Source organism: Orbicella faveolata, unplaced genomic scaffold (genome assembly GCF_042242905.1).
Source record: "Orbicella faveolata isolate gen_17 unplaced genomic scaffold, um_ofav_v1 contig_34, whole genome shotgun sequence".
Lineage (NCBI taxonomy): Eukaryota > Metazoa > Cnidaria > Anthozoa > Scleractinia > Merulinidae > Orbicella > Orbicella faveolata.
Window position 1 is genome coordinate 2595356 of NW_028301563.1, and position 25282 is coordinate 2620637.

The 25282-nt window shown below is 42.9% G+C and overlaps 1 protein-coding gene across 1 annotated transcript in view; it reads left to right on the plus strand.

Moving 5' to 3' along the window:
- Window positions 1-25282, plus strand: part of LOC110058955 (uncharacterized) — a 51372-nt gene that overhangs the window by 14175 nt on the left and 11915 nt on the right. Inside the window, exons 8-10 of the mRNA XM_089272116.1 lie at window positions 437-22030; window positions 22407-23186; window positions 24429-25055. Coding sequence (XP_089128242.1) covers window positions 437-22030; window positions 22407-23186; window positions 24429-25055 — 23001 coding nt within the window. The remainder of the gene's footprint in view (window positions 1-436; window positions 22031-22406; window positions 23187-24428; window positions 25056-25282) is intronic.

Here is a 25282-nt window from a genome sequence, read left to right on the forward strand (position 1 = left end):
AAATAGTTGCGACATTGATCAAAAGTAACATGATCTCGTCGTTATTCGTAATCACAAAAGATTATTCAGTCATTTCCGTAATCAATTTGGTTTTGAACGTAGTTAAAGGTACTTAAGTCTTTCTTTCCATCCCGAGATTGTCAAACTTCGGTCAAGAAACTTTTTACTATAGTCTAATAATTTGTTTGTATTTGTTATATTTGTTTGTTTTTGTTTTTGTGTTGTGGCTTATCATTGCTTCTTTGCTCGTTTTCTTGATGCGTTTTGTTTTGAATTATGAACGAAAGTTAATAACAAAATGTTAAGGTTTCAATATCAATTGTAAGGTTGTGGTTAAGATTTCAAAGTAACCTCTGACAAACGGGAAATTATAATAAAAGCTGCTTCTCTACCTAAACATGTACAGGTAAAAATTAAATTGTTTCTTTCTGATCAGAAAACCGGTCAAGAAGGGACAGAAAGAATTCAGCTACAACCAAGCACATACCTAAAGCTTCAAAATATAGTAATGCAGAAAACGCTACGTTCACGATGGGTAAATTTTTCCCAGTAAGCACCGTTACAGTAAGGAACGGTCATTCCAACGAGAGTGGATTTGTTGACATAGCCAACAACAGTAAAGCTGATGAGGAGATGACTTCTAACGACACGGTGCTAGTGTCTAATGAAACAGAAACCGACATCTTTGCCAACGAGACGACGCCGCAATACGTTCTGATGTCGCAACCATTGTTGACTTTAAACGATTCCAGGTCCGTTCTTGGGGGCAAGTCGACACTTGTCCATATGGAAAACAGTCTGAGTGTTAAGAAAACGGTGCTTCTTTCCCGGTCAGTGAAAAGCAACAAAACACGGACGTTTTCAACAGTGGCTCGGACCGCAGTAGTTGACCCAAGCGAGCTTACCAGCATAGAAATGCAATCGATGGAGAGGTTAAAGTCCTTAAAGGTGCTCTCTAACCAAACGTTTAATACAGAGGCTGCAGAAACCGTCGAGCAAACATCAAAGACCACCGAAGTGCAATTACAGTCGGCAATTTCGCAGGTTTTATCCCCTGCCCCTTTACCTGATTCCCCGCCGGTGCTCAAATCTAGCGTTCACGTAAGTCAAGTTGTAACAAATGACTTGATTAAAACGCAGACCAGTAACGTCCAAACGGTATCCATGGAGAATGGAAGCTCGTCTTTAAACTCTCAGATGTTAACGAGTTTAGGGGTATCGTCTGCTGTAACCTTAGAGAATTCCAATCAGGTGCAGACATCTCAGGTAGAAACAAGTTCTTCAGAAATAAATGAATTTTCTTCGCCAGCTATATCGGATTTAAGTACTCCTCTTAACACTCCTGTAACCAAGCAAAAATTATCGTCAACACGAAATGGGCTTGGGCCACTTAACCTTGTTTCTTCAAATTTGTTAGTGGACCAACCTGGTCTAGCTTCCTTATCTTTGAAAGCCTCCTCCATCAGAAAAAGTAGTGGATCAGAACAAATATCGCAAACAATTCATTCTATCCTACCCGAAATCTTCGAAACTGCTGGAATCTCTTCAAGCGTAGTTATTCTGGATGAGAAAGAAAACCAAGCAATCCTATCGTCAGAAATCTTAGATCAATTAGAGTCAACTGCGAACGTATCGTGGGGAAGCTTCTCTTTAAGTTCAGGTGTGTCTTCGCCTACCAACGTTCTCTTTCGGAGTAGGGTAGACAGCCTTCCTCTGTCACGTTTAGAGACACCAACCATCGCTCAAAGTAAAACAGAAAACTATCTTCAAAGGTTCTCACTAGTCACTGAGTCGGTGCAACCCGGAACACAGACACTGAAGAAAACAGAAGGGTTCGGTCTTCAGAGCTTCATTTTGACAACGACAGAGATTGTGTCAAGTATTAACAGTTATAGCAGGTCCAGCCCGTCTATAATTGTTACCCAGGGAAACAAAACAGTACCAGCCACTGTCACGACCATCTCCAAAAGTGAAGAGCCCAGTATGAGTGCTAATTTGCTCGATCAACCAAACGTGACGGCTCATGCAGATGTGAATTTGACTTCTCCATCTGTGCCTGGGCGATTCTCAAAACAAAGCCAAAATGTTTATCAGCGGAGAACATTTCCCTTCGTCTTACCTACACCATCAGCAACCGTTCATGTTATTACTGAGGAGCCTGTGAATAACAAAGCGTCTTCCTCTCTGGGCAATACACAGTCGATTGAGTTTGCAACAGTGCAGGAGGAACGAGATGAAATCCCCGCACTCACGCCAAGACTAGCAGGACTTCCAATTTTGTCAGACGTATCTTCCATTGAGATCCATTCTTCGACTTCTTTTGTTGGTGCCAGCAGCCCTGGAGTATTAAATGAGAACAACGAAAAATCGAACGACGAGCTGATTTCTGCAAAATCAGACACTTTTGTTGCAGTGGGATTGACGAGCCCACCATTGAAAAGGGAACCACAGGCTGTTTTTTCAGAAAAGATACATTCATCGACGTATTGGAGCCCAACACCGACTGCTACAACAGAGACATTCATGGTAAAGGCGTTTTCAAACCCAGAACTGGCGAACAGTGCACGAAACGTGACACAAGTGACGTTTAAAGGTCAGAGCTCAATAAATCCCTTAATCGAAGCAGATGGTAGCGGTCTAGAAGCTGGTAGCGGTGAAAAGGCATCTCCTGTAGTGAGAGTTCAGGGTACCCGAGAACTCGATGAAGCGGATACACTTTGGCAGTCTACACAGAAAGTCTCGTCATTCAAACGGGAGGTAGCGCTGACAGTAGTAGCAAGCAGTTCATCATCGGTAGCATCATCGCAATTTTCACGTACGATACTTACACCATCTTTACAGCAGGGTGTCGTAACCAACATTGCAGCAGTAAAAACATCTACGTTATTGACACATTTTATACAGAAAAAGTCTAATGTTGAACCATCTGCCACGGAGAAGAATATCACTCAACTGTCTGCTACTGAGGGAAAGCAGGCTGCTACTAGGAAAATTTCACAGCAAGATATTCCGGCTGAATTTTCAGTTTTACACCAAGGGGCAGCTGGTTCCTCGTCCGATGTGTCTCGTAACCAGAGTAGTGCGATATCGAAGTCCACAGAGACCAATAAGCTTTTATCTTCTGGCGTTTCACGGAAGCAATATCTCACTACACTTCCACTACAGGACTTACAAATTCAAAAGCAAATATCAAATGACGTTATTGCAGCATCAAGTACACTCAGCATCACCAAAAGTTTACAGACCTTAATGCCAGAAGAAACTTCCAGTTCAAATGCATCTTTATATAAACAGAAGACTATCCCAGAGTCAACTGATAGTTTTAAAACCTCCTCGGAGCCGTCACAGCAACAGATGATCAGTTTAGAAGGTTTGTTGAGTATTTATTCTCGTAAAACGACAACACTGTCGCTATCACACAGCAGGCCAGCAAACACTTCATCTACGGAATTTCACTCTGGGCTGGTTTCCTTTCGTTCAACTGCAACGAAGAACAGTATTGCTCTTCTTGCCGCAACTCACTCACAAGCTTCTGAGACACTTCAAGGTGTAGGAAAAATGACGCCTTCACGCGTTTACAACGCAAATAATGAGATAAAAAAGAGCGACGCTAGGGTACTGCTTGGAACGCCGTTTTTGCCACACAGCGTCAACACCGAGAACATTAGAAATTCCACCAAAGCCACTCCAAGTGTACTTGAACCCCAATCCAGTGGGAGGTTTGTAACGAGATCACTAACCATAGCATCGACATCTGTACTAGAAAGTCTTGAAGACACGCTGGGAAAGTTGCAGGGGAAAGAAAAAGTAGTCCGTACGCTAGCCAGTGGAATAGTTACAAGCCCTGTGTTTCACCATGCTATTCGCCACATAGGAGATTTACTGAAGAATGAAACTGGATTAGTGCATTCGGTGTCTCGAATTGAAAGCATGTTGGGTCGTCTACAGAACCTCTTAGCACGTGAAACAAGAAACCACGTGAGAAACTCGGTTAACTTTTCGTTGCCCTTGGTAGATACGGTACAGAAAGGCAATAGCTCTAACGAAATATCCAAGCAAGTAGATTCGAAACTTGATGGCATTTCAACGAAGCTAAAACGAATATCGTCAGTGCTCACTGAACTGCAGATAAAGAAAAGAGAAAAAAATAGCACTATAGTTGAAAAGTCTCTTATAGAACGACCGGGAAATTTTACTACAGTCGACGAGAAGCACAACAGGCTTATTGAGCTCTTATTAAAGAGATTTTCTAAATTGGAAGCTCTGATTCAAAGGAATCGAGACTTTGTAAATTTCAACACTTCTAAAACGCAAAGCATCGAATCAGTGAATGGAACCTCCGGTACAAGTGGTCGTGTCGTTCAACATAGCTCATCAAAAGGCTCAAGCAGCATAATAAAATCCAAGCAAGAAGCATCGGCCATGGTTTCATCGTCGAATGAAGCAACCCTTAGAATTTCCAGTCCAGTAACATCTCGGAGAGATCAGATATTTACGAATACCTTGCTTAGCTCCAAAGAAGTCGACATGCATCACACGTCGACTACAATGAAATCAACTATTTCAATTTCATCAACACGGTACATGAATGATCGCAACGTTTCTCAAACCACAACAAATAGGCTGAATTTGGATTTGCTGCAGGTACCAAAAATCAGCTCGTCATCTGTTCACTTATTTACTTCACTTGTTGGTAGACCTCCGCCAAGAAACCTGATGACATCACATGACAGCGTAACGTTACTGACTGACGTAAGCAGCATTAGGAAAGCAGCGTCGTCTTTGGTTCGTGCGAAGCCATCAATTGGAAATGCCGAAAACCATATTAATGTTTCAAGCACAGTTTTGAGGCCATCCGTATCTATGACTAGTTCAAGAACTGCTTCAGCTGTTGTTGGCGTCCCTCAATCAGTCAGTAATCATCACACGTACGACAAGACACATCATGGTGAGCGTAGTGAGGAATTCACGTTTGTGACATTTCGTAGTGGAATGGAGGCTGGTGTTTTCACCGATAGGGGCAAGGTGAAAAATATGGAGTCATGCGTAGAACGCTGCTATAACCATCCATCGTGTCACGTGGCATTCATGGTAGGAAATAACTGTTATTCCATACACTGTTACAGTCAAAAAACGTGCGAAATCCTGCCCGTCCAGTCTCCTATAATCAGCACACGTGTTGTCTATCTCAAGGATAGAATGCTTAGATTACCATACAACACTACAACACAACCCAAAGCCTCTTCTTTAGTAACAGATGATAGGAATTTCACCATCAAGAACTGTGCCAAGAATGTAACAGTTCTCAAGAACATGACATTTCTCGCTGGAATGAGCGCTGGCAACTATACCGATTACGGAACTGTGGATAGCATCCAGGCCTGCTCGAACATTTGCTGCTCTAAAAAAATATGCGATGCGGCGTTCATGATTCTCAATAACTGCTTTACAATCGACTGCATTAGTGACAAAGCCTGCCATGCAATTCCATCAAGATCACATAAGGTAAACACATCCATTGTTTACTTTCGTAAGACTCTCTCTTCAGTGCGTTTTCAGCAAGTGCGCGTGGGGGTGCCTGAGGCTAAGAGTCAGCCACTCTGCCCCCTTCTTAGCGGTGTTCTCAAGGGAGTTACCTTCAACGGGGGAATAAGAGCAGGCAACTTCACTGATCATGGATTTGTCCAGGAATTCTCTTCTTGCATCGAGAAATGCTGTAGTTCGAAGACTTGTGATGTTGCGTTCATGGTCGAAAAGAATTGTTATTCCGTCAAATGTGCTGCAAACAAGAGACGCTGCCTTCCAGTAGTTGCAAGATCGAAGAAATTCAAAACGTTCATGGCTGTAAAGAAAACAGGCGACTTTCCAAAATTCTCTATTCCAGCTGGGAGCAATTCGACGTGTGCTCAAAGCGGGCCTACTCAAAACAATTTTACATTTCGCAGAGGTATCAAGGCTGGAAACTTCACAGGTCGTGGTCAAGTAAAGAACATGGACAGTTGCATTCAGAAATGTTGTAGCAGTCCTTCATGCAGTGCTGCTTTCATGATAGGAAAACACTGTTACTCAGTCGTATGCTCCTCCGCGAAAGACTGCGAGACAGTGCTGGCAAAGAAGACAAACCTCATTACGTCTATTGCTTTTGTGAATAGAGAGAGGGGGAAGGACAAAGCTGAAGAAATTGAGTCAAATCAACGAACGACTTTTACAAGAAGCATTCTAGGGGGCCATTGCGATGTCACTGATGTGCAGCATAATGTAAATATTACTGGGGGATGGAGAGCAGGAAAATTTCTCCGAATTTCTGATATCAAGGACATGAAAAAATGCACGGAAGCTTGCTGCGATTATCATGGATGTGGTGCTGCCATGTTCATCGATAAATACTGCTACAACTTAATCTGTTTTAAGCAGCGAGGCTGTCAGCTGATTGGGTCAAAAGAAGCCTTTATGATTGACAAATTTGTCGCGGTACGCAAGAACGTGGGCCATGTCCTGTCACCTTTCAAGAAAGCGCAAATTGCTACGCTCACTGCGTTTAAAGAGCATATGAATCACTCCTCGTTCAAGCAAGAAGTCCGCAACGCAAACAAAATTCGAAACCGATCGACGATTTTTAACTTGGAGACACCTGAGAAGACAAGAAATGGGGATGACCTACACAAACTGTCACGCTCCGTGATGCAATCTCTATCCATCCAGCCCACACGTGCGCGCTTTTTAACCAAAAGCGAAGGTCTTGATAAAACAGTTTTCAATTCAAACGCCAAGAAACATGAAATTCCCTTCTATATCTCTTCAAAAGTTAAAGACCGCTCTCTGATTCCGTCATTGTTGAGGACACCTCATTCTCATATAAAATCATCCGCTGCAAGTTTGCATGATAGCCCAAGCATCGCAGTTAGACATACGTCATCTATCTCCGTTACAAAGCAGCTGACCAACGTTCAAGATAAGACGCAAAGTGTAGGCACGTTAAAGATCTCAAACTCTAAGACATTATCACTGCTAATAACAGACACTCCTGCCATGTTTAATCCTTCTTCATCCACAAGCAAAGAATATAAGTTGCCAAGGCAGTCACTCAGTTTGGACACGCCATTCACAACTTCCAGCAATTTTACAGAAGAAGTTTCTGTTTCTAGCGCAAGTTCTGCGATTAGTGAGGATGGAATCAACGTAACTGCAGTGCCACAAGAGGGGTACTCATTCAAGAGCGATTATAGTCTACTAAAGGGAAAGGCTAATCACAAAACAAAAAGGACATACGCCTGTACTCATACGTTTGTCTTTAACAATGCAACTTTACGCGGTGGACTCAAAGCTGGAGATGTCAAGAATGAGGGTAAAGTGGAAGGAATGGAGGAATGCGTTGAGATGTGTTGCAAAACACCAGAATGTAACGTGGCGCTGCTGTTGAAGGAGAACTGCTATATTGTGGCCTGCTTTAACAAAGAGAGCTGCGAGGCCGTCCCTTCTAAGCAAACGAAAGGCAGAACGAAAGTCGCGTATGTCGCGCGCAGTAAGGACGAAACAGAACTGATTAAACAACTTATCAGTCACACAGAAACATCAAAAACTAACGTGTCAAGCGCCAATAGAACTAAAGATGGCAAACCAACAGGAAACAAAGATTTTCAACCTGCAGATGTTGCTATTAGACAAGGATCGTGCTTTAGAAGCCCCATTTTGCGCGACGTTCGTTTTAAGCTTGGCAGACACGCTGGCGATTTCAAATCAGTTGGTTTAGTAAGGAATGTTGACCGATGTGTAGCGTTATGCTGCAAGGAACGTGCGTGTAACGCAATCTTCATGTTGGGATCACGTTGTCATCTGGTTTCCTGTTCTAATGAGCAAGATTGCCAGACTGTTGAGGCAAAGTCGAAGTTTTACAAGCCCACGGTGGTTTATTTAGCGAGGTCCAAGGTCGAAGTAGCATACTTTTTCAAGCTGATTCCAAAGGAGGCGCTCGGGAAATATCAAGACAACGCGACTCTTGCTGTGAACGCGTCAACTGATGAGGATGAGTCAGTAATACGCAGATCACAACTGGAACGCCCAGAGTGGAATACAAGCGTCGGTGTGTCGTATTCCCAAAGGAGTAATGCAAACGTCACAGCAGCATCTGAACCTTCAAATGCCTTTACTACTCTGGAGAACGTTACGCCATCACTGAGCAGCATGAGTGTTCCAGTAATACCGCAGTCTACACCGCAATCATCAAATATCGTCTCCCCTCCGGAAACAATGGCGGTGGTGTTAAGTAGTACGAATGTCACAGCACCAGTAGCAGCAATTCCACGACTGGATTCATCAATTGCTGCCACTACTATGAAAATCGTACCACCATTAGCCAGTGTAGAGGTTACAACAAACCTTAAGCCAACACTGGAATCTTCAAATGCCTTCGCTCTTCCTCAAGAACTCTCAAGATCATTTAGTATTTTGAATGTTACACACACGTTGACATCATCAACAACGCTAACGACACCAAAAGTCTTTTCATCTCCACAAGAACATAGGTTATCACTTTATCAGCATGGTGTGGCAACGTCAAACTCAAACACGAAATCTGTTACAACGTCGCTTTTAAATACTTCACGTTCTCCTGTTCTTCCATCTAATGTTACTAACATGCCTTTGAAGCCATTAACGATCACTACCATAGAGAGACGTGGAAACGAGAGCAGTGAACCGAAGACTCACACCAGGTCTGGGCTATCAGCAAAACACTATTTGTCACAGGAGAACGCGATAGAAGAGAAACCTACTATGGCTAACACAACTGCAACTCCTACTCCTGGTGTGAAATCCTCCATTCAAGCACAGTTAAAAATGGTAGTGACAGACATCACGAAATCAACAGATACCGTAAGTCAGCTTAGAGAATCTATAACACGACTGAATATAAGTCGAATAAAATCCCCAGTGGCTCAATTTGAGGCCAGCAAGATTCGGTCATCTGCAAGATTAACGCCAAAGATTTCAAGTGTACAGGAGACCCTTGAGCGCAGCAGATCAGACGAGACAATCGCAACAGCACACTTTGCAAAGAAAGAAGATGTGGATATAATGATAACGAAAGTAGATAAGATGACTTCAACTAATCCGCGTGCTAGTTCTGTTTTTGGCTCAAATTATGATTATTCTACGGCAAATTTTGCCGCCTCGCATCCAACGCCAGCCCCAGCAAGAACAGAAGTTGAAACCTTTCCCGCGAGTCTTGCTCGACACAGGTCCACGGTTTCTCTGCAAAGCGGCTTACGAACCTTAACAGCTGCTCATCAACAAAATGGAAATATCAATGAATCCTGGCGCCACATATCTCAAGCTGACAGCACAACAATGGTTGATACCTCAGACGTACCATCTGGAAAACTACAAACCAATTCGAATGTCTCTATCATCGTGCACAGTAACAAATCCAGTGATGTAACTTCTATTGAGAACAAGACGTCCGGCATAGAACCAACAAGACGGCACTTTGTCAACGAACACAAGAGGGGTGACATTGCAATGTTGAGGAACTCAGCGTTTCAGAAATCTCCCGGGATACTATCACATTTACTGATTCCGTCTTCATTTGTGTCTCAAATCAATGCTACACCTGGAACGAGTAAACAGCAAGTAATGACAGTGAATCAACCCAAGCTCGCAAATCTGAAAAGTGTGTTCCAATCATCTATATTGTCGATAAGTAACAATAGTGAGAACACGTCAATGGCACAGACATTACTGCCGGGAGCCTCAGACAGTAAAGGTATGGTGACGACTAGATCCACATTGAATGGACCCCACTACATTCAACCGTCACCCACCACCAGAGGGAGAAGAAGTTCTTCAACGAGCGAGTTATTGTTAAGGGAATCTCCCTCTATAAGGCTCAGGGCTCAGAGAATTTCAACATCAGCTGTCCCTCTTTTGACGTCTTCAGAGGTTTTGTTTTCTTCAATCCCCATTCAAAGATCATTTACTCACATGATATCACCTAGTCGTGGCGCTGAGGTATACCCCACACCTACAAGTCACACCCTTGAAATAACGAGAACCAAATCAGCGTACGCACCATCCTCTGCACGGCGAATAAATGCTACAACTATTTCATCTTCGCTAGCATTGGCATTAGGGCGCATGAAGACACCTTTGCCAGCGTCATCAATCCAATCAGTCTTGCCAAAGACATCTCGATTAAGTTCCACTTTGTCGACGTTACTTTACCTAAGTGATGTCGTGACTGCAGTAAAGCCTACCACAACAGGTTCCAAACTACTTAAGGGAACGAACGCGGTTGACGATCCCCGTCTCATATTGACAGCTCCGCACATACCCTATACGCTTCACTCGCCCCCAGTTAGCAGAATCAAGAAAATATCTTACACATCAGAGGGACTTATAGCTACAAAAGTTGTCTTGTCATCAAGTGCTGAAACAAAGTCTCCACTTAGTACATCTAACAACAGTCTTCTATCAAGCACAACAAGAACGATTCCACTGCCAACAAGTTCTTTCAAACTAAGTTCGGAAGTAGCTTCAAAGTCAATGGTTCGTTCAAGAGGAAATTTCCGAACCTCTTCATCTGTTCAGCCATATCTATCGACGACTACAAATGCCTCAGCAAAGCTAAGTATTTCCTCTGCATCCCTTCCTCGAAACGTTTCATTCCCTCCACATTCACACATAAATGACTCAGCTGCGAACAATAGCTCCAGAGGAGAGTTTGTTTCAAAAGAAACGGATTATTTGTCACATACAGCCTCCCAGTTGCTCCATCATTCGAAACTAATTAAGACTTCGCTCAAAGTGGAAAAAAGTGTAACAATGCCACCCGGGAACCAAAACCAGACGTCGTCTTCCTTGCTAAAAGCCAAGGATCTTCTTCAGTCACTTCAAGGTTTCATCTCAAATATGGCGTCCAAGCGACAAGCAATTCTGAGAAACGGAAAGACTCAAGACTCCGAGAAGCAGAACATTTCTCATGACAGTTACCAAGCCCACCAAATTGACGAGATTTTAAAAACATTAAGTTCTGATTTTCCGAATATACCTCAAATAAAGGCGCTTAATCAATCCGTTTTGATGTTAGTTTCCAACACCTCAAGAAATGGAAGCGACTTTATGTCGGTGAAATCACTGCTTAATAATATTCGAAACATTCTCAGCCATAGAGAAACATTGCTCCACAGCACACCTCACTTACCAGCCAGAACCACCACCCAAAGTATGTCTACTTCAAGCGTGCCAGTTGAAAAGAGGTTGAATTTCTCTTCTGTCAATATAAAAGACATGCCAGGAAGAACCAAGAGCATTGTTCACGGGCCAAGCAGCCAGATATCATCGAAGGTGACTGTAAATTACAGAAATGTGTCACTTGCTTTTCCACCATCAATCAGTAAAGCGGACAATGCTTCTTCCCAGTTGCTTCAAGTTGCCTTCCCTAGTGAAGCAAAAACTCAACATTCATCTTCCGTTGAGTTGCAAAAACGTGTAGAAATACCCTTCGCTGGCAGACTACTGGAACAAATTAAAGTATTTCAATATTCATCTATGCTTAAACAGCGGCATACACCAACAGATTCGACACCAATAGCCGGAGGTCTGCTAGAACAGATCAGACCTCTTCATAAATCACCACAACAACCCTTACATACCATCTCAGCTAACTTATCGCAGATGTCTAGCGAAAGAGCTCCTTTAATTACGAAACCTTTGGCAAGCAGAAGCTACACACGGGAGGGTGACAAGGAAAACCAAGATAAAGCAACTTCCGTCGAAAATTTGCAGCCCACAGTTGAACTGTCAAGTATAATAAGCAGTAATAGCAAAGGTGTACTGCTAAGTACTTCAGTTACTGAACGTTCAGCTAAATATGCTAGCAGTAGAGAAAGGGATATTCACAGCAAGTCCCCAAAACATGCTACAGGAGTCTCTTATTCTAAAGCATCTTTCACTTCACAAACTGCATCTCCATCGCCAAAGACGGACCTTGAAAAACGAACATCGCATGTGAGACGCACAGGACCTGTGACAGTTATCACAGCAATCCCGTCAGTGATCATAAAGCCACTAGAAATTGTACATAGCAAGATATCAACACCTGTATTAACTAACACGCCTGCTCCAAAACGTCTCGAGTCACTCACATTGCTGCAAGGAAGTAGAGCGCTTCCAAAAGAAACGAGTCAAACAGTTAAAACTACTCTCGATCACAGTACAACGATCCGTTTTCCCTCAACTAAATCAGATTCAACAGAGAAAACGTCGCACAAGGAAAAGAATGGCATGTTTGGATATTTTGCTAAGCTACTCAAAAGCATCAAAGATATTTTAACTAAAAAGAACTCCAGGCCTGGTCGTGAGTCTAATGCCACGTCAGTGTGGAATGGACCGACCCCGTCCTATCAGCACGTTACAAAAGCGACATCTGTTTCATCAGGTCTGAGGTCTGCACTTGCAGCGCTATTCATTACACCTCAGCAATCCGTTGTCACGTCAATTGCTTCGAGTGTAACGCCAACGAAACCAAGTTCATTGCAACTCCTGACTTCCAGAGCCTTGGATATTTCACTAGCGATGCAGCCCTTGCATCAAGTTGCTTTAAACGTCACCGGAATTCGACAAGCGGCTTTGTGTGAACATTCACCCTCCCATGAGAACGCGACGATGCGAGGTGGAATAGACTCAGGTATCTTCAAAGAGGTGGAAATGGTAAATAACGACGCCGAGTGCATCAGTCAATGTTGTTTTTCCAAGACATGCGACGCCGCATTTTTGCTGTCGAATCGTTGCTTTCTTGTCACTTGTAGGAGCAAGACACTTTGCCAGAGCGTCCCAGCCAAGAATGTCAAATTCAGACCCAGAGTGATCTACATAGAGAAGCGAATGGCGCTAGCCAAAGAGGAAAGAAATCAGGAATCATTGAAACTCTCTCTTTCCCCGAGTCCAAGGTTTGAAGCTTCCCTAACGAGCTTTCAGTTCAGTAGGTCAGTAAAATCCAGTATAAGTTTAAATACACCACGAATTAAGAGCCATGGCGGAAAGGCTGTCTGTCAATCTTCCGACATTCAACAAAACGTGACTCTACGAGGTGGAATAAAAAGCGGGCACTTCAAAGACCAAGGGACTGTTGAAAGTATGCAAAAATGTATTGACCTGTGCTGCAGTGAGCGTAACTGCAGTGTTGCTTTTATGCTTTTAAGCCGCTGTTTTTCAGTCTCTTGTTACAATGAGACTTCTTGCAATAGTATCCCGGCGCGAAGTTTAATTTTCCAGCCTCAGTTGGCCTATTTAAGAAGAAATGATACTTCAAGAAGTACATTGAATAATCATTTCGCAACAGTTGCAATTTCTAAAACAAAAACTTCGGTCATGGTGTTCTCTTCATCGAGTGAACTAGGAGGAACGGAAAGCAAAAAAAGCTTGGCTCGTTTCCATGACAACTGTCGCTATAGTAACTCGGAGATTCACGTAACCCTTCGAGGAGGACTGAACGCAGGATCATTTTTGGACTCTGGTGTAGTTGATAACATTACGGAATGCGTCGATAACTGTTGCCAGGCGACCAAATGTGACGTTGCCTTCATGATCGTGAAGAGATGTTTTTTGGTAACGTGCTATAGTTCCAGCCTGTGTCAGAGCATTCCTGCGCGAAATTCCGGCTACTTCACCGAGATTGTGCACATAGCACGAGACGAGAACGCTGTTGTTCGAGATCTTCTAGCAAGACTCGTGCAACCATCATCGCCGCCTGTCAAGATGAAAAGCATTGTTTCAAGTTCGGTGGAAACCTCCACATTCCGTGTTAACCTTCTCAACTCCAGTAGCTCGCTATTTCTCAATAGCACCACAGGTGGCTCCATTAGTAAACTCTTGACACTGAGTGGCCATTTTACTGGTTTCTACAGCGGATCAAGTTTGCCCTCAAGGCCACCCGCTGTACCTGCTTTTAGGGCGGTAATCAAATCTGCGATTGCACCGCTAAACGTCAACAAACAAGGAATAGTTGCACTGATTCAAACGATAGGTATGTCAACACGTCCATTGAGCACTCGTCATGTACTCGATCAGAATATTACGCCATCTTCAGTAAAGCTTAATTCACCATCAAGCTCGCAATGGCCTGAAACTGTCGGAGATGGAAATATACAAGGAAAACAACTGGAAACTGTAGAGTTTTCGAAAGATGAAACATGTCAAAGCACAGCTGTTTTTTACAATGCAACCATGCGTGGAGGAATTAATGCTGGCGTTTTCAAGGACCAAGGGACCGTGCAAAATATGCGGAAATGTATTGAGCAATGTTGCCGATGGCAGTTCTGTAGTGTAGCGTTTATGCTTTTGACTCGTTGTTATATAATTGCCTGCTACAATGATCACTTGTGCGATCCTGTTACAGCCAGAAATGTGACTTTCACACCTCGCATTGCTTTTGTTTCTCGTGTGCGGAGAGATCATGGCAATTTTAGTAGAATTTTAGAAAACATCCCAACACCTACCTTGTCAGTCTACCAGAAGTCACACCTTAAAACATCAACAGGAGGGACAAATTTCACAACAGCCAAAGTTTATTCAAACAAAGCATTATTTCCGTCTACATTGACTAACGCAGCACCACAGCTGCCAAGTTCGCTGGCAATTAAACCTTCGCCATCTCAATCGTCGTTTTCTAAAGTGTTTTCGTCTCGACCTGTATTGCGTCATAATTGCACCAACAGCGAACAAAAACACAATGTAACACTTCGCGGCGGGCTAAGTGCAGGGCATTTCAAAGACAGGGGTAAAGTCGCCGATATGGAAAAGTGTGTCGACTTTTGTTGCAAAGAAGACCATTGTGATGTTGCGCTGATGCTTTTGGAAAACTGTTTTACGGTCATCTGTCACAACAAACGCCTTTGTGAGAGCGTACCTGCCAAGACTGGACGGTACAAGTCAAGAATAGTTTACGTTGGGAAGAATCGTAGTGATAAATCCACCCAGCTGGTAACGCATAAATTAACAAAGACAATCTCCTTACTAGATGCCGCTTTGCCGGCTATGGGAGAAAATAATGAAACTGAGACTTGGCAAAATAGAAAGAAAACCACTGTCTCTGAGAGAACTCGTAGTTTTGAGTCTCAACAACTTACGCAACTCTTATTTTCTCCACCGTTTGAGGAGGTCGACCAAACGAGTAACATCTCGAAGATAGAAAATTTGACTTCTACCGAACATTCCACAAATCAAAGTGAAACAAATAAAGAACATGAGAGTTTGATACTTCAAAAAAAATTACATAAAAACGCAAAAACTAAAACATTTTACGCTACGGCGTCACAACGCAAACAACATCACCTGATTTCAGCATCTGTATCATCAGGTCATAACACTAGCTTGCTATTTTCGTCAACCATAAGGCTGAACGCAAGCGTCTGGGCTCTTCCTGAGCCAGGTAAATCGGCCATAAAAAGGGGTGGAAAGTCAGGACACAAATCTGGGCTAACGTCGACTTTTACGAACCCCTCACAACACTCATTTCCTCAACCTTCCTCTTGTCTCAGCAGCCCGATCTCTTACAATGTTACGCTACGCAACGGTATCCGATCGGGCTATTTTAGAGACCAGGGGAGGGTTGAGAATAATGGCGCGTGTATACAAAAGTGCTGCGGCGCTGAGGACTGTGATGTGGCTTTCTTGCTCAAGCAAAGGTGCTACCTCGTCACGTGCTACACTAAGAAGGGATGCGAGACAGTTCCAGCCAGACACAGCTTACTCAGACCACGTGTTTCTCACGTGCAGCGGACCAATGTTTCCCAACTGATGTCGTTCATGGACGAGCAGGATGATGCTTATTTATCTGGGAAGACAGCTTCTATCCAGTCTCGCAGCAGTACTCGAACTCATTTTATTACACCGTCTTCGACCCTCCCCGCTCCAGTTAACTCACTTGATAGTAGTAGTATACATAAAACAGAAACAAAGGCGTCACCAACTCACAAGGCACAGGCATCTCCAGCTCACCACAGAGGAACGAAACATCACAAACTAAAGACTGGTAAAAATAAACACAGATCTGGTAACCTAGAAACGCAAAAGAGGTCGCAGCACGTGACAGTAGCACCTGAGCTAAAGAAGAGGAAATCGATGAAGTCAACAAAGAGTCGACGCGCCAGACATAAACCTAAACCAAAGGAGACAAAGAGTGAATCATCAAGAGCCAAAATGCAACATTTTCAGTTACAAATGGTGGAGAAAAAAGATCAGAAATTGTCCCATAGTGACTTGAATCAGTTATTCCATCTTATGAAGCCCACGAAACGAGTGAACAATGCTCACAGCATGTCAGATGTTGGACCACAGGAGACGAATTCTGACAGCTTAAAAAAGACAACACAACCAGACAAAATATCCCTCAAGGACGGAGCTATAGCGTCATCGTTTAACTTTCCAACAGTTATAACGACGGCCCCAACTCCTTCCGCTTCGAAACAGGACAGTTCTCGAAAAGCAGTGGCTGCAGGTTTTGACCATAGGACATCTAAAAAGAAAAACGAAGCTACTAGTTTACACAGAAAGTCATCTGCGTCCACTCACAAAGGAGCGACTAAGCAGCGTACTAGGCCTTCTTTGGCAGCAACAAAGCCACATTCAAGAAGTCACAAGTCTCAAACCACAGTAACAGGTCGTCTTGATTTTGCTACCCAAGTTAAGGCTCTTCTTGAAAAAGAAGGCGACAATAAGGAACATTTTGAACAAACCAAAAAGGCAAAGTTTAGCCGAAAGACAACGACTAAGCAAAAAGCTACTTTTATGAACACTAAAGAATTTCACGATTACACTACAACATCAACTACGTCACGTCTAACAGCACCAACCCGAACAAGGTTACGTTTAAATACACCGCGGCAATCTACTGTACTGCCACCGAAAGTTTCATCGCATCGTGGAAGTAAATTCCGTGAAACGAAATCAACTGTACCCTCCTTGCCGACACAAGTTCCCGATCTTCGGGTCTCAAGTTGTGCAACAGGCCATGTGGAATATAATCAAACATTACGGGGTGGGTTGTCTTCAGGTTTGTTTCATGAGGTAGGCAAAGTGACAGATATTCGGGGATGCTCACAGCACTGTTGTTCCAGTCCCATATGTGATTTAGCCTTCATGGTACTGAACCACTGCTTTTTGGTCACCTGTTCAAGTTCCAACCCTCACATGTGCGATAGCACGCCAGCCTTGGCTACGAACTTTAATCCGATGATCTCTCGTGTATCGCGAAGTGGGAGCAAAGACAATAAAGATCAGCCGATGAAAACTGCGTCGGACAGAAACAACAAACCAACCCCCACTGTAAAGCCACTTGCAACACCACCTAAGTTGCCAAGGCAACCAGAAATGGAAGCGCCGGTACCTGCTAGTAACGTAACCAACCAGTCAACTGCCGAGAATCAAGCAAATTCATCTACGTCACCTGCTAACTCGTCACGGAGACACCCTGAAGCTAAAGAGAGTAGTGCAATGCCTGTTTCTGCATCTGAAATGCTACCATCCCCTCCAGGCTGCATTTCCTCTTTAACGGAGCACAATGTTACACTAAGAGGGGGTCTTCATGCCGGAAAATTCACAGACGCGGGTAAAGTGGACGGGTCTTACACTTGTACCGAGCTGTGTTGCAAGGCAGATAACTGTGATGTAGCATTTTTCGCTTTTCATCGCTGTTTCCTTGTCAACTGTTTCGATGAGTACCTTTGTACTTCCACGCCCTCGTTGCTGCCGAACTTCAATCCAACTCTGGTTCACGTGTACCGCCATCATTCAAAACCAACGCCAAAGCCATCAACGACTTTACCACCAATCAACTATGTGTTGCAGCAAATCGAAGATGAAACGAAAACAAAATCAAATAGCAAGAATAAAACTTGTGCCCATTCTGAAGTTTATGAAGAAGTCACGCTTAGGAAAGGCTACAAAGCTGGAAAGTTCACCTCTCATGGTAAAATCAATTCTACAGATCAGTGCGTCGACTTCTGTTGTAGACAGTCTGGTTGTGACTTGATTTTCATGTTTCTAAACAACTGTTTCACAGTTTCCTGTTCCAGTGGAGTCGCGTGCGAGATCGTATCAGCGAGACAATCCAGGTTTAAACCTAGGGTTGTTTATTTGATTAAAAATAACTCCACCAAGCTGATTAAACCATCAGAATTGAATTCTTCTCTCTCTGATCCGAAATCTTTCGTCGGAAAGCAGCCTGTGAATGCCGTGCATTATAAGGAACTGCTATCGGATAAGAATAATGGGGGATCGTACAAGAAGGACTTCAGCCAAATGAGCAATGACACCGAAACAATAGATGAAGAGTTCACGGAAGTTCCTGATAACAAAATAACGTCGCGCACTGTCATCAATACGGCGGGAAAAGTTAACTCACAACATCTGAAACACAACGTTAGCGAACGTATCGTGGGAAAAGAGCCTTTAGATACCTTGCAAAATAAGGTGTTGCGACTGAGTGAGAGAAATCAAGAATCTTACAAAAAGAACTTCACCCAAATGAACAATGATACCGAAACAGTGGATGAAGAATTTACGAAAGTTCCTGGCAACAAACTAACGTCTCGCACTGTAATCAATTCTGCGGTAAACGCTAGCTCACAGCGTCAAAAACACAACATTAGTAACAATTTAATTGCTAAATCCGATATTAAAACTACAAAACAACGCTTCAAGGACAACCATCAACCGAAACTTGAAAGTGGTGAAATGACCAATCACAAGGAAAGCAGAACAGACGAAAAGATGGACCTTGTGTTGAATAAACTAACCAACGTCACAGAAGAGAATAAACGCCTTGAAGGAGAGCTTCACGTTGTTATGGCCAAACAGAATAAGCGCCGTCATAAAAGTAGAGTAACATCCTCAGTTCCGGCTAGAGGAGAGCGTATGAAAGAGAAGTCACAGTCTTCAAAGAGTATTGAAAATAAACGGATTAAGTATAAAGAGAGGCGAAGAATGGGTAGGTTAGGATTCAGTGGTGACGGATCCGGAATGGACTCCTCAGCTCGGAAAAGGGTAGTCATTGTGGATACAGACAGACCTCCAGTGTTTCCGCCAACAGATGAGCATAACATCGAGGAACACAGTATACATGCATTCCGGAGGAAAACGTATCAAAAAGATCATCACTTGAGAAAATCTGGAAAGGTGACACCAGAGCAACGACCCCTAAAAAAGCAGCGTAACAATACAAAGACAGGATTAAAACACTGGGATCCGACAAATGAACACGATATCGAGGAACATTCTATTTATAGCATCAGCGATGTATCGGAAAGCAGGAGCGAATCGATGAAAAACCCGCACGTTAAGGTGGGAGAAGGTTCGGAGGTCAAGTACGGACAACCCGAAGAAGACACAGATGATCTCGAATTGAACGACATTCTGAAGCTGAAACCAAACAATAAGCATGCAAGGAGACCAGAGGAACCAGTGTGGATAAGTTCCAGTGATGAAAACAAAGACGACAGGGAAAGCTTCCATGAACAAATACCTCCTACTCAAAAATGGCATTTCAAGTTTAATGACCGAACAAACAAGGAGCATACCAATGAGGATGAATTCCACATTGAACATCAAGATAAATCAATTGCAAGGTTGGCTGATAAAAACGTTTGGATGAACACAAGAAATGAAGATATAGATCATAAGGAAAGTTTCCATGAAGAAATATTTCCAACACATAAAGCGCACTTCCAGTTGGATAGCCAGAAAGGCCTCGGACATACCAGTGAGGATGAATTCCACGTTAAACATCAATATAACTCTAAGTTGGCTGATAAACATGTTTGGATTAACACAAGAAATGAAGATATCGATAACATGGAAAGTTTCCATGACCAAATAGCTCCAACACACAAATCGCATTTCCAGCTGGATGGCCAGAGAGGCCTCGAACATGCCAGTGAGGAAGAATTCCACATCCATGATCCAACTTCGCCTGCAAAACATATGTGGATGAGCTCGACGAATAAAAACAAAGACCGTTTGGAAAACTTTGATGAACAAATAGCTCCAACTCACAGATCCCATTTCCAGTTGGACAAACAGAAAGAGAGGATGAGAGAGGATGAATTCGACATTGATGGCAACGATAAGTCAGAGGATTCCGAAAGCCATGTCTGGGTTAGTTCGAGAGACAGAAATGAAGACCATTTGGGAAGCTTTCATGATCAAATAGCTCCCACCCATAAATCCAATTTTCAATTTGAGAACCAGAGAATTAACAAAAATTCCAGAGAGGACAAACGGCACAAAGAACAACAAGATAAGCCAGATGTGTCTCAACAGCATGTGTGGAAGAGTACTAGGAATAGAAATGAAGATCGCCTAAAAAGCTTTGATGACCAAATAGCTTCTACTCATAAATCCACCTTCCAGTTGGATAAACAGCGAGAAAACCAGAATACCAAAGAGGATGACTTCGACATTGAAACCCATTATAGACCAGAGGAACCCCAAAGGCATACATCGATTGGTTCGCGAAATAAGAATGAAGACCAGCCGGGAAGCTTTAATGAACAAGTAGCTCCTACTCATATATCGCATTTCCAGTTAGATAAATCGGGAGATAACTATCATTCTAACGACTACGATTTTCATCTTGAAGACAACGTTGAGCCGCAAGATTCTGAGAAACATGTGGGGGAAAGTTCGAGAAATCGAAGCAAAGATCACATGGAAATGGTAAACGTTCCTGAACCAACTGTGTCTTCTCATACATCTAGATTCCAATTTGATAATCAGGGGAAGACCAAGCATATCAACAGAGATGAATTTCACATTAAACAGCAACACAAACCATCTGTACATGAAGTGGCTGGCGCTGAGCCAAAAGACCAACATGACAACGAGCGCCCGGAAATGTTGTCTCAAAATGTCTCAAAGGAGCCTGAAACTGACTTCACAATGTCGAACTCCTCTGAGCCTGCTTTGTCAGAGTTTGTCGAGTCAGAAAAGAACACTGGGACATCTCAAGTGGGGCATGGCGCTGAGGGACCTGTTTTTGCGAAGGAAGACTTTGTTAAAGGACATAAAAGGGTACCACATGATCATAACGAGGGTAGCAATAGCAAGCCAATTGAGGAGATGGCTTTGACGGAAAAACCCTTAGATATTTCTACCTCCTCATCTGTGACCGAGCACACAGGAAATGGGCATAAAACATTGACTCTTCCCGATCGAAAGCAAGAAAACAATAGTCATGAAAAACCAGACCTCGATGCGATCTATAACAAAATAAACAACATCTACAATCGCCTGCAGGATCTTTTTGACGCACAGTCTCGAAGAGAACGAAATACGACCCGTTCCTCTCGTAAAACACGAGGAAGGCTGGATGGAGTAAGCGAAAACTCAAAGAGGCGTGAAGAAGGTATACCGACGCCCCCAGTGTCATCCCTGAGGCCTACAACTCTTCCTTCCAGGTTAACACCACCAACAAAGAGAGTACGAGTGGTCAAACAGTTTGTAACTGATGACTTTGGAGGCTCTGGTGTGCCGCCACATCGCCATCGAGATGCCCTCATGGATTACATTAAAACCATTTATAATCGTGTGCAGGAGTTATACAAGAGGAAGCTGAAGACTCCACCTCCTAGCAAAAGAAGAAAGTTTCATCATGTTTTTGCCTCAAGGGACGACAGAAAACAAAGGAAAACCAGTAAGGGGAGAAGTCACACGAGGAAAGCGAAAAATTACCATCGTAAGAAAGTTGAAGAGGAAGCAGTCTTGAAAGAGATGAAGCGGATATATAAAAATATGAAGGAAATGTACCATCAGCAACGGAAAGCGCAGAAGAAAGCCAAAATTATCGCTCAAACCTCTGAAGGACAACATCAACGGTCATACATTCCTTCACGTTATGGTGCTCGTGAAAGTGATGGTCGAACAGCTCCAACTGTGGAGAGTGCGAAACCGACAGGCCTGGTGGAGACTCTCGAGAGGCCAATTTCACTGACCAGTAGTATCGTAGGAGCTCGAGTTAAACCACAAGTTCATAAGACCGGTAAGTACCCGTCGTGCATTGTCTGATTTGATAGTCAAACAATTAAATGTGAAAGAAACGTGTGGTTTTTACGACAGGTTGCTACGTCTGACAAATTTATTTAAGATATCTCTGAAGGCTGTATTGCATAAAAAGGTGAATACGATACGTTGAACGTGAATTCCAAACTTGGGACGAAAATTTTGAAGGATTAATTGACAGGTTTGTCGTGGTGATTTCCGTAGAGACTCCCTGCAAACGTGAAATATTGTTTCTGGTTTATTTAACATTTCAATGTCAGTTTCGAACAAAGGGAATAGTTAAATAACCTCGATAGAACGAGTTTTGCTGTGTAGTTTGAATTAAGATTTGTTCATTTTGTGTTTTCCCATTTCAGACAGTGGACATCGGCTTGCCCATGAACCTCCAAGGCAACCTAGTGATGAAGGTTATCAGCGACACAAGCCGACAGAACCTAGCAAAGGTTACAATGACTCGATCAAGCATGGCGGTATTTTGGCTGATAGCTTGGCTTCAAGACATCCTACAGTTAACCAGTCATTCATTGACAGGATAGTGGCAGAAATCCAAGCGGAGCACCCGATCATTGGAAAGAAGAAAAAAAGCAATAAATCCGATAACTTGCAACAGTTGATTGACAATGTGGCGGACAGCGTAGTAAAGCAAGTTACCGACGAGTTTACTGGAGATAGGCACAAGCCAAGCAGGCGTGTTGATGTGCCTAAACCACCGGTACAAACAAGCGCATTGGCATCGAAAGATAGTGAAGAAAATATGCCACTCCTCAATGACCATCCGAGCGAAAAGCCTCGCGTAAAGGGTGCTGGTTTCCTGGAAAACGCTATTAAAAAGTTGGCTAGTAAAGATGAAGACCTCCCTCCTGAGATAATCGATAGTGATGAGATAACTGGTGGTATGTCTCCTGTGCCACTCCCTGAGGATGTCAAACCATCATCCATGATATCCCCTGCACAGGAATCACACTCCTCGTTCTCCTACGCCGCACGGGAGAAGGATCCCCTGCGAAGGCCGCAACCCGAGAACCCAGGAAAACAGGAAATACGGGAGATGTACAAGTTCAGACATAGGTTGAAGAAAAAGAAGCCGGTGGTAGAAAAGGGGTTGAAAAAGCTTACCATTCCTGCGACTACTGAGGGTAAGAAAGTATTTTAACAAAGTAAAGAATATTTAAGAGTTGTTTATGATTTTGATTATGCAAACTCTGATCTGCTCCCAGTATGTAGTTAACGATATTTGTTCTCCATACACCTTCAAGTTTTGCTTTGTTCATTTGTTTCAAGATGACATAAAAATTGCACTGATATTAACTAGTATGCCCTATGTTTTTTCTGTTAGGACAGAATTTCAATCTAACACAAATTCGCCCAATATGTAACATTCTAGGATAGTAAATATCGTGTTTTACAGTAATTTATCAATAACTAGACTTGACGTTCTTTAGGAGACTACCATTAAGCCTTGCTTTTTGTTTTGCCTCAAATCAATACAAATAGATCAGAATATCTCGAAAACAGTATGAACTAGTCAGGGATTTAGCGAGAGTTTATCTGTGCAATTGTTCCCTTTCTTATCTGGTAAAATAAGTTGATAAAATGGGCTTGACCGGATAGCATAACATTGTAAGAGATCTTTAAGAGCTCTTGCACTGTTGTGCTGCCCGGAAAAACTGCATGAGAAACCATATAACAAGCAAGAAGACTGAACTACAGTCTAGTTTGTCTAATTCCTTTATGTTGAAATGAAAGGGTTATGAAGACAGTATGTCATAATAATTTTGAATCAGTTTTATATCTCAATGTTTGGAAATTTTTCCCCTGTTCCCTAGGTTAAGAAAGTATAGGGGGGTAGAGGGTTGTCGCAAATTAATTTAGGTTTCGGGGAAGGGAACTATAGCCTTCCAACAAATTAGAAGTGGAAGAGATATTGAGTCTGTAAACTTTCCACGGCATCAGGAGTTCTATTACACTGGAAGCAAACTTCAGTAAACCACTTGTCAGCCAGCCCTATGAAATGCCAGCCCTATGTAAATCCAACCTTATGTATTGGAAACCCTTCCAATAAAAGTTTTTATTTTCATTTGGAATCGGGGTTTAAATTAGTTGAAATCAAATGTTCATTGGTAAATTTATGCTATAATTTGGAAGAGTGTGTGTAATGACTGGTTGTGACTATTTCCTTAGAGGCTTGATCCTCAAGTTATGATCAGATGTCGGCCAAGACTCTCTTTCATTTCTGTCCTTTCTAAGTCGATTTATATTCCCCGATAAATAAATAAATAAATAAATAAATAAATAAATAAACAAATAAATAAATAAATAAAACAGACAGAGTTAGCATTACCTTACCATGATTGTCTTTATTTTACTTTTTCACCAAGGTAACGTAGAATACCTCGTGCTTCACATGGGCTTCGAAAACATCGAAAATCGTACAGCTCTTGACAGTTCTGGGCATGACAACAACGCTGTTCTTAGCGCAGAGGTGCGCCTGTCAGTTACTGAATCCAAATGTGGTTCTGCTCTGAGCATGGGCGGTGGGCGCCTTCTCTTTATCCATTTCAACAGCCGTCCACGAGAGGCTATCACAATCGCTTTGTGGCTAAAGCTCGATTCAGTCTCCGGGACAGCTACTCTGTTCAAAACGACCGGGTCTGGAGCCAAGTACCACTTGAAGGTCGCTGATGGTATCATTTATTGGTCTCATGTTGATGACTTGGGTCACGTGATTTTCAGCATGGAAACGAGGCAGACGGTGGACTCGCTTGATTGGGTACATGTCAGTGCAACTTACGACGCGCACATCAATATGAGCAAGATCATCCTGAATGGAGCTGTTCTTGACGAGAAGGAAGGATACGGGTTACTTTCGCAGAACTGGGACGGGGAAGTTGGAATTGGAATTACCGAAGGCATCCGAGGACTTATTGATGAGTTTTACATGTATAATCATGCACTTGCTGCTTCGGATCTCAGTGATCTGTCGGAAGAGTGCAATCCTGGAGCAGGTAAAATTCATTTGTTTGTTTTGTCCTAGGGTTGGATTTCAACCCCAGGACAAGTTTCAAACAAAACGGAGAGGCCACAAAATGAAGTCAGAGAAAAAGGAGGATGTTTGTTGTTTTTTTCAATTAACTGTGCCTAATCCGCAAATTAAGGAAGGTTAATCCGTTAGAGTTGTTCAATTCGTAAATAACATCTCGTGGGAAACTTTTTAAACCTATATTCGTTATAA